Source organism: Primulina tabacum, chromosome 17 (genome assembly GCF_025594145.1).
Source record: "Primulina tabacum isolate GXHZ01 chromosome 17, ASM2559414v2, whole genome shotgun sequence".
In the NCBI taxonomy this organism is placed as follows: domain Eukaryota; kingdom Viridiplantae; phylum Streptophyta; class Magnoliopsida; order Lamiales; family Gesneriaceae; genus Primulina; species Primulina tabacum.
In genome coordinates this window covers 34117088-34128180 of record NC_134566.1, presented here as the reverse complement: position 1 = coordinate 34128180, position 11093 = coordinate 34117088, and the positions used below count along the sequence as shown (strand labels likewise).

General features: G+C 35.8%; 1 protein-coding gene across 2 annotated transcripts; it reads right to left on the bottom strand.

The window, feature by feature from the left end:
- Positions 1-967: 967 nt before the first annotated feature.
- LOC142531224 (diamine oxidase [copper-containing] 1, peroxisomal-like) lies at positions 968-8368 on the bottom strand. 2 transcript variants are annotated; one of them, XM_075637314.1, is made up of 13 exons: positions 8043-8368; positions 6439-6548; positions 6009-6311; positions 4934-5046; positions 4517-4847; positions 4206-4421; positions 3877-4113; positions 2698-2883; positions 2331-2471; positions 1831-2099; positions 1384-1465; positions 1137-1272; positions 968-1045 (listed from the first exon to the last, which is right to left on the bottom strand). In XM_075637314.1, the coding sequence occupies exons 1-12, from the start codon at positions 8218-8220 to the stop codon at positions 1138-1140; spliced, it is 2301 nt and encodes a 766-aa protein (XP_075493429.1). In that variant the 5' UTR covers positions 8221-8368; the 3' UTR covers positions 968-1045; position 1137. The 2 variants fall into 2 exon arrangements, with proteins under 2 accessions (XP_075493429.1, XP_075493428.1); XM_075637313.1 differs by having other exon boundaries at positions 968-1272.
- Positions 8369-11093: the final 2725 nt, after the last annotated feature.

The following is an 11093-nucleotide window of genomic DNA, read 5'->3' as shown; positions in this document are numbered from 1 at the left end:
GTAAACGTCATGGCAGTGCTCTGAATGATGTTTTACATGCTATTATGATTATTTTAAATGTTTAAGGATTTTTATATGCTAAAATACTTATTTTAAAGGTTTATGGAATTTTTATGTTTTATTTATGGAAATTATGGTGAAACGATAAAGTTAAAAGATAGGTCTCAGTTGACGAGAAATTGTCGCTGATGTCCCCGTTGCCCAGTATTGTGGTTTCATGTAGATGAATCCATCGACTTTTTGAGGATTGAGGAAAGTCAAAACTAACGATCTGAATTCAATAATAAGGAAAAAATGTTTATGATCATGATAAGAGGATACATGTTATGAATGAGGAAAAGGATAAAGGTTGATGTTAAGTTATGCATTATGAAAATGTTTATGAAAATAGTTATTTTTAAAGTTTATGCATTTTCATGAAAACGATATTTTAAGTATAAGTATTTTCACTGTTGCATGCGATTTTATATGTATTACTTGTTACCAAGATTATGGTGTGTTGAGTCTTTAGACTCACTAGGTGTGATTGATGCAAGTGAGTTTGAGGAAGGTCTTGATGATTGACCTGACTGGACTGAAGGTGCACACAACCCGAAGATCAGCGCTTCTACTTTTCCACACTTATGATTTATGATTACGATTTACGTTAAAAGATTTTTAAGACTATTTATTTATATTTTTCAGTGATATTTTCACGTTTATTGTTTATTAGGTTTGATAAAACATTTGACAATTTCATGATTTTTAAATACTAGTTGGTTGATGTTTTATTTTTAATTGGGCAAAATATTTTATAAAAATATTTTCATGTGTTGGTAAAGGTTCGGCCGTTTCATGTTATGTTTTTAAAAAAAAAAAAAATTAGTATTTTTTAAGCAATAAGAATGGCAGACGTTTCATATCAAGCCTAGCAAAAGAGTCCAATGGCTGCATAACATAAAAGCTGCCTCAACCAAAATCAAATCCATCCGCTGAACGCCAAGGTTTTATTTCATATCTGCTGCTCCAAATACTTTTCGATCTCCTATTCGACCTTTTTTACATTCTTTATAAAAAAATTCATGAGAATCCAAATTTTGCAACGAAAGATCATAAATTGAATCCACAGTAAAGCAATTGAGAATTGTTCATATCACCTCAAAGCTTTGCAATTAGACCTGATGATATTGACTTGGCAACACCATTTTCTTTCACCTCATTCTCTTTCACATCCATACTGCAAGGACTAGGAGGCACATCAATTGCGGGGGATGTGTTGAAGAATCCATGTGGCTGCATCCATGAGCACCAGAAGTAGTCAGAAAATGTCAAGAAAAATAAAATAGATGCTGAAAAGGACACAAGTACTGCAACCAACCGGGAAATATTATGCTGTTAGCATACCTGAAGTACAAAACCAATGTGTTCCACAGGCATAACAGGCCAGTCTTCCAATCGTGGAACATGCGTGATTCCAAAAACATACCTGCATTCTCAAAGTACGTGAAAAAGGGGCAATATCGAACGTGATCATAATAAATCTGGAATAATGTCGATTAATGAGCATTTATTGAATTCAAAAGTCGAGATTCTAGAAAAAAAAACATGACTGGTTCCATGATAAAACAGTTTAAGCTCAGCAAGGTGGAGATCAGGTTTGATATTCAGCAAACAGTACAACTGCTATCATTCAGAGGTGGAAGTTACAATATATACGGCAGTAACGTGAGTAAATGAAAGCTGATTCAAAGGATTCCTAGTAATGTTTCAGCAAAAATGTATAGTATAATTGAGGAGTCCTGTCAACGTTACTAAAACAATGAAGAATTCAAAGTTATAATGAAAACTAACCATAGAACAATATCCATTTCTTCCAGAGACCGGTTTTGTTTCACCCAAGTAGCTAATCCCTCTCCAACACGAGGATTCTGGTTAGGAAATTCTCCTCCAGGAAAATCTTCACCACGTGCATATGGTGTAACCCATAGGTGATGCTTCAAAAATGCAGCTCTTCTCAGAAACATAGCCTCAGTACCAGCCAAAGGCAAACAATTTGAACCAGGTACCAATTTGTAGCCTGTCAGCTGTCCATTCCGATTGACAGCTCTTGTGTTCCTTACCTACGATATTAAAAGAATTACAGACCGATAAATTACGCAGATAGATGATAAATATAAATTTCAAAAAATTTATTGGGAAAGACTAAAGCTTCAGCCTTGCGATAAAGACAATCAATCACAGAAAGTTCCCGCAAAATAATTTTAGATGGACCAAATTTGATTACAACAGAGAAAGTGGCACAAAATAGTACTAAAAGTGTTCAAACAAAGGAGCAGGATGAGAATGCTTACAATCCAGTGACGGGCAGACAATGGATTACACTCTCGCATGGCTTCTGATTCAGATCTAAGTAAAGTTTCCTCAGCATAGAACGCATTATTGTGAACATTCTCCTTACCGGGTTCTTCAACTTTGACATTCACTTCAACAACCTAAACAAAAATAGGGACAATAACAGAATAAAATAATAAAAGATCAATCATTTGGTCTTGAAATAGAGTATCTCAATTCCTATAATTTATCATGCTACAAGTATAAAATTTACAATAGGATTTAATTGCTCAAGAAGGTGTAAAGTTCAAGGGGACTAAGTACCAATGAGACATGAAGACGCACACTAAAGTTAAAAAAATGGTTTGCTAACATAGGATTAAATACCTGATTCTGCATTTCTCCAGGCCTACAATCAACTGCCATATCCATACGAGCAACAAAAAAGTGTTGATGAACAGGAGCATATAACCCTGGTGCAATTGTTGTGCCATATTTTCTGGATTCTCCGGGTTGCAATGCTCCTAAACTAAGAATGCCAGTAAGTTTAACTTCTGCTTCGATTTTCCCATCCTGCAATCAGTAATTTGAAATATTGTCTTCAACGGCAGGAATCTAAAATCAAGATCCTTTGATTGGGTATATTGTTACAACTGTAAGAGTGCTCTTGGATTGACGGATTTGAAGTGGATTTGAAGTGGACTTCAAATCTATTTGATTGTGTGGATAAATTTATGTTAAGTGAATTTCAAATTCACTCATTTGTTTGATTATCATGATGTAATTGTAATTACGAAGAATTTGAAATACATCTAAGAAGATTGTCATTTCAAGTCAATTATTTAAATCTTTCCATCCAAGTGCAAACCAACATAAAGATCGTTTGAAGAGGACTACTTGTACTAGGTTTATATATTGAAGAAAAAACAGTAATGGGTTTATTAAATTCGTGTTACATTGAAACAAGCTTCAAAATTCACATAACACTTGTTTCATTAAAGACCTATGTTGCATGTATACGTGTACGGGTATCATATTGAATAAGAATGGAAATATACGGATACGGCGATACGACAAATTTTGAAAATTTAAAACATGATACGCCAAGGATATGACAATTATTAAAATATATATTTATATAAATTAAGTATTAAAAATTAAAAATTGTAGAGATGTATATATTTATATAAATATATGTAAGTATATACAATGTACGACACATAGGAGTGATGTAAGAAGAAAAAGCAAAATAAAAAAACGTAGCCCCGCCATGTCTATGACTTATCATATCCATGTTCAAGACGTATCTGACTGGTAACGTACAAAAAGTCAACAACAAAGATTTTGCCGTATCCGATGCGCGTATCGGCGTGTCGTATCCGTATCCGTGTCCGATACTTCAGGAAAAAATTAGGAGTATCCATGCTACATAGGTAAAGACCAAACTAGATTTATAGGGTACCATGCCATAAACTTGAAATTGAGACAGACATTCCACTTTGCTTTTTCGGCCATCTCACTGAACAATTTAACCAAGTAAACTTTGTGGTGCATGTGATCACTTGCCTGATAAAAGTGCCAGTAGAATCCATATTCATAATTAGCAACCGTGCACATGAAAGAAACCGTTAGACGCCTTGATCTTCGAACCTCTGCAAGCCCAGTTCTCCAATCTTGATGCTTCCATAAAATTCCGTGATCTTCTTCGTGCAAACACACACAGTTTTCAGTTGTTTCGACACCTCCAGTAAAATTCGTGAAATGAGCGTCGAAATATTTTATAAATCCCAAACAGTCACATCCCTGAAATGGAAGAATTTCATCCCGAGGTTTATGCACAAATAACTAAAATTTAAGAGCAGAAGAAGATCAATCATGGAAAAGGAGGGGATAACCTTCTTTAGAGAATGAGCATTCTTCCCAAGCCCATCTTCCCCACCATCAAATGCGTTCTTTCTGTAATGTGGATCATTGGGATCCCCATAGGGCACAACCATCTCCACAAAGCTTAACCTGTGAGCTATAGGTCTACGACCCCGGCTGCCATCAACATAGGCAACAGAATAAATAATCAAACCCTCCCTTGGAGTGAAACCAACCCGGAAATTCCACTGCCAACCAGAATTTCAACAATAATCATGCCTAGGTTACATGTGAGAATCATTAGAATAACCTGAATCGAAAACGAGAGGAGAAAAGTAAATACCTTCTGCCACTCCACATAATGTCCCCTAATTCTAAAGCTTGGCCCTTCAGGCTGCACAATTTGAAGGGCCTTGACATCACTTCTATCTACCCCTCCTCTTGTTTCACCAGGAGTGAAGTTCCTGAGAGGGTCAGGGAGAGGCAACGGAACAAGCTTACGATCTTCAAACTCTATCACAACCATATTTTGCATGTCAACACACACATGAATTCCTTCAACTGGCCGAGCATATCCATTTTCCATTGGACAATCGCTTTCTGTCCGGCAAAATATAAGTGGTTTCGCAAGTCTACGACTAGGAGCATCAGCTTCACCGTAGTAGCCGGTACACCTTAAATATGTTTTGAACATGAATAAGACTGGTATCATATGTGTATTAAATGTTGAAGCATAAATATTTATTTATATCATCCTAACCAATTATCAACCATGACTAGATCCATATCATCAATACCCCTCTTCTTCATTGCCTCTATAAATGGAGGGTAATCTTTGACAACAGCTTCACATTCAGCATATTCTGCAGCATCCTGATTGAGAAAAAAGGTCCAATAAATTAGAGATTGAATCCGCATCACAGACTACTAATTGCCATTTTCATGATCAAAAACAAATTAGAATGATGGCAACCCACGCCTCAGGCAAGAAATAAAAAACATAAATCTAAGCAATTAGAGCACCAGCTTATGATACCAAAAACATTTACAGAGTGCTTTAGATCTTCTGGTATAATATCAACACCAAACATTGTTCTTTCATCATATTTACCAAAGAGTCAATGTCAAAACTTTATGACCAGGCTGGGAAAAAACTGGAAGATGACAGAATAGAAATACTGTTCTCATCAATCATGATCCCACTTCAATGGAAAACCCAGTAGAAATTACAAGGAACCATACTAAACTAACAGACGTATTCTTTAAGAACTGTTTAAGTGGATAAAGTTTATAACAACAGCTACTATCAGAACATATGAATCAAGCTGGTGAGGTGGTACCCATGCATCAGCATAACTAGCAGTACAAACAGTTAGCCAAAATGACAAAGGCTTGCACGTGCTTAATATATGCCAAATTCCAGTGTGTGCACATGTGTTCTAGCCATGACCAAAAATAACGGACATTTTACATGGCATTTGATGCATGATGCAAGAAGTGAAAAGATTCAAATAATTACAACCGTGATATACGGGAAGCAGCGGACAAATTAAAGACATAAATCCAAAAATTCAGAACTATAAACCCAAAACTGAGAAAAACAATTGGAACACAATAGGAGATTCAAAAAGTGTGCCACTTGCAGTTGACAAATGATACCACATACCATATAAAACATTCAGAACTAAAGACCACTTGGTTTTTACCAGTTGTATCAGAATGATTGATGGGATTAATGAAATTTGTCAAGAATGGATGTATGAATTCCAAAATACTGGGTAAAACCAAGCAACAAACACAATTAACTAACAAAAGTATCAGTCATTGTGACATACCAAAGGTGGCTGAACATCAGGAATAACGGTAGAGGATATTACTTTTCCCCTATGATGTCCACCTCGAGTTGTTGCATGAACTTCAACCAGCTCAACAATCCATACACTAGTTTCATTAGACTTTTTACTGTAAACAACTAGTCTGGCTTGTCTTGGTGGGAGTTTGATATGAACATGGCCTCCTTTGGTTCTGGGCAATAATGATGGTTGAAAGGGGGGGAAAAAATAAGCATCTGCCAGTGCCACTACATGTTTATCAGGTTCCAACAAAACCGCTTCAATAAATCTCATGCTATCTCTGACCTGAAGCAAGAGATAAATCCAATAAGGTGAACAAATAAACAAGTGTCCCCACAGCTTAAAGCGACTGCAGATGCATCATAATTTATAGCATGATTCAGGGGAAGGAAAGTGAAGTGTGAGTTTAAACCGCCGGAGTGGCTCCAGCTGCTCTGACAGTAGCCACCGCCACAAAGATTTCAGCAGGAGATAAAGGTTCCAAAGGATGTTTGGTTTGGGCCCTTGTCAGTGTCTGAATCCCTGAATAACCGTCATGCCAATTAAACAAGGCACCAATCAACAAAAAAATCTTCTGCAAATTAAGTAAAAAGTATTTAACGTAGATGAAACATCTATCCTATTCTTCAAGCGGCCGAACCAAAATAGTGTTCACATGGAGATGAATCCTAAAAATTCTCTGCCCACAGACAACAGTAAAGTGACTGGTAAATGGAATGACACAAAATCATTCATGTTCACTAGATTATTCCACGAAAAATAACTAATACAACAATATACAGAACCAGATACACTAAACTAAATGTCAGGTTCCAACAGAAAACACAATATTATGACATAAAATTAGATGGTTTGATCGAAAATATTAATAAATGTCAGCCACGGATAAAACCTTAGTGCTAGATAAACAAGCAATCCCTCCAAAAACAACATGGTATAAATTAGAGAATTTGATGTATAGAAATTCAAATTGAAACCTACAAAAGGATTTTTACAACAGCTTACTTATAAAATGCACGGCCAACTTGTGCATTCATGGCTTCATGGACACTAAACCGATTATGTTCCTACAGAATTATTGCTGGTATAGTTGTAATAAAATAGTGACCATTAAAAGAAAGGGGGGAAATAGTAGGAGATTGAGCTCCTTCGACATCAAAGTGCCATGATTTTTGTGTAGCAAACGCGTCATGCATGTTATGCAGAATATCTTGAATTAGAAACAACCAAAATCTAATGAATCTTGAGAACCAGTCATCTATAGGAGGTGAGAGGGTTGTTGCCTTGAAACGATCCACCAAACACAATGTTACTACGTTGATATCTGGGAGTGGATAACCTAAAAGCATGTTTCGAGGCATTTAAGAACTTCCATATTTAAAGTGTTGTTGCTTTAAAATTTTCAAACACATCAGTTGTTCAATGGACCACCTAGCAAGTATTCGACCAACAGAAATCGATTATAAGCTACACTCATCTAGCCATGTCCCTTAAAATTTAAAAGTAGTGTGATAACTGCTGCAGATGGGGTGATTTTTCTGAACAAGTCACTTTTCTTGTTCTTTTTTTCCTTCTGTTTTTATTCATAAATTGAAGATGATGAGTTTTTATTTAAAAATAATAATTGTTACTTGTAAGTACAATAAAATCAACTTGATATTGTACCTCGCACATGTAAGCCATACTCAGTTGTCCGCAACAAAAAAGAGCAGGAAAAGAACAAACAATGAAACAGTCGGCAGTATATAGGGATAAACAACACAGCAGAGACGTGGGCACAATGTGATCAAGCATTCCAACTGAAGGATAATCGAGATTTCAAGTTAGAGACAAAAATCAAGATCTTAAACTAGTTTACAGCTCATGCAGACAATTCTTAAAGAATAACTCTTTTTAAGCATCGCCAGTCGTGTTACATTTCCAACCACCAAAAAAGAAAAAAAAAAACAACAACAAGAAGAAGAAGCAGCGTAGTGATTACTATGACAAAACAAGGAAAAAGAAAAAATGAACAACCTTTATTGGTGGCGATAGAAGAAGGCTCGGTTCTGATTAAGGACGTCATATTCTTTCTCTGCTGATCTTCTGTCCAATCAGCGACGGCAGAACTAGACACCGCCTCGCGGCGGATGACGATGGCGGCCGATTCTCCTGCGTCTGTTGCCGTCGTCGTCTTTTTCGAAGCTGAGGCCATTGTAACCAGCTCGCAAGCACCCCTGATCCACCGTACTGTGAGCAGCAATCTACTGACATACAGCAAATCACTCAAAATCTTGACACCACCACCACCAACAGCAATAGATACAGATCATGAACTGAACAGAAGGCAATAGCTTCGAAATCTTCACTAGCTGTGGCCCGAAATGGATTTATACCGACAAAGATTGATTGAGTTGGTGAAATCATTTCCTTCCAATTAATTTTTTGTGTTTCTTAAACTAAAAATATATATTTATTTTTAACTTTTAATGGTGGGAAAATGGTTAATATAAAACAAGTGCGGAATTGGTGAGCCGTAGGAACATTTAAATTGCAAATGCCCCCTACGATAGGGCTTCAAATGGGAAACATGACAAACCTAGGGGGGGTTTGCAATTTCAATGCTCCTACTACTCACCAACTCCACACTTGTTTTATATTAACCTTTTTCCCACCATTAAAAGTTAAAAATAAATATATATACACATAAATTTTTTGGTCATTAAAAATTTGTTAGTTATAAAATGTAAATATTTATTGATATTAATATATTTACCCAACGCATTAGATAATTAAAAATCAATAAACAATAAATATGTAATTAAATTTGAAATCTTTTAAAATTCGTTTTTAAAATTCAAATTTGAATTTCATATCCTAGAAAATATAAAATACATTTAAGTATTTATTGTGATTATATCATTTAATTTAGTTTCAGTTATAATTTTGATTTTGTGTTATATATTTAGTTCTCACAACTCTATATCATATTAAATAAAATATAATTTTTTAAATAATATTACATTTTTCAACTTTTAAAAAAATATTTCTTCGTGAATTTCGGTATATTGACTGTTTGTAAATTGTTATTATTATTATTAACTTCAATATTATTATTATTATTAAATTCATATAAATATTTTTTTAAATGTTATAAAAATTATTAAAATTTTTAAACAAAATTTATTCATATTATAAATGTTAAAAATAGTTATTTTTTGAAAAATATTTATTTATTGTTTAAAATTTTTATAGACAAAATAACACATGATTTTTTTTATTTGTTTAATTAGCAACAATTTCTCTATGCCAAGATAAAAAAAAAAATTCAATTTAACCATAGAAAATGTTATCCTCATTTAAGCATTATCTCAAATTATAAAAAAAATTATATAAATATTATATCAATAATTTTAATAATTATTCAAATAATAATACTTATTAATTTTAATAATTAATTATATAAAATGATAATCGGTACATGCAATACGATAAATCGTGACGGATGCTTATCTTGAAGGACATAACGACAGAGGTTGTTATCTTTAATTTAAATAGAATAATGCCAAGTTGCAGATATTGCTTTATATTTATTGTCATGAAGGGTACGTATACTTGCATATTGCATGATAGTGATTGATGCCCCGAGATATCCCGGGTCATAGATAAACCCTGGGACTTTTCGGATCATGGATAATATCCATGGTTAGTGTCCGGGTCAGGAGAATAAAAGGTTCTGACCATACCAATAAAGCAATCGGATGGATCGGCACCCGAGTCATGAAATTACCCGGGATAACGAGAGGGTGGCTGGAAGGACCCACGGAAGGGCCGGTCAATCAGAGGCCAGGCCATGAGAGCACCCGAAGCATAACCACCCTGAGAAATTATACATTTATGTTCTTATAAGAAATCCCGAGGAATACCTCACCCTGATCACTTCGATATGAGTGAAATATTTAATGCCGCCGATAAACAGTGTTTATAGCCGATTTATCTATGACATTATTACAAGTGGTCAATAAATCAAGTGGCCTGGATGTGACAAGTGTGCGATTTTGCATGTCAGAACAATAGGGTATAATCAGCCACCCTATTATAATTAATGCCCTCACACGAAAAACGAGGTCATCATTGTATCCTCTACTATAAATATCAGGTTCTTTACTTGCATTTACGATCTTTCAGATATTAATTCACATTTAATACTCTCATCATCACAGCCATCACTTGGCTACATTGGTTTTATTGCTTGAGTACCCTGCTGACTTAAGCATCGGAGTGGCCACGCCGGACTACCCTCCGGCGCCCATTCACGTGGTTATTTTCTTATTCACAGATCCTTCAAGGAGCTCGAGAAGTTACAATCCAAGTCCAGCGTCTAACTCCTATTTCCTTCAATATCTTGATAGTTTACCCGGCAGAGTTCCTGACCCGACTCGTCCGTTTTGCCCGGAACCATTGCTTTTGTTACTTCTTTCCTCAGGCCTGACAGCCCGGTCTCCCCTTGCTCTCTTCAATGCTTCTCTCTTCTGGTGCTGTGCTTCTTCCATGTTGATGTACTTTTCTGCCCGGGACAAAAGATCTTCGAAATCTCCGGGTAGTTTTTTGGTGAGGGAGCGGAAGAAATCCCCTTCAAGCAATCCTTGCATGAAAGCAGTAGTTTTCGTCTCGGGCGCGCAAGCAGGCACGTCTAAGGCTACTCTGTTGAATCTTTTGATATAAGCTCTTAGAGTTTCCTCCGGGCGCTGCTTTACCTCGAATAGGCTAAATGCGGTTCTTTTATATTTCTTGCTACTGCTGAACTGATGTAAGAACACCTTCTGAAAATCTTCGAAAGAAAGAATACTCTGAGGAGCTAAACCCTCGAACCACCTTTGAGCCGAGTCAATCAGAGTGGTTAGAAACACTTTGCATTTAATTTGGTCCCCATAACAATGCAACATAGCCATGTTTTCGAAACGAGCGAGGTGCTCTTCGGGGTCAGAACTCCCATCGTAGTCCTTGATTTTAGCCGACTTGAAATGCCCGGGTAATGGTTCCCGAACAATGATGTCATAAAATATGCAACCTTTTGCAACTGGAGCG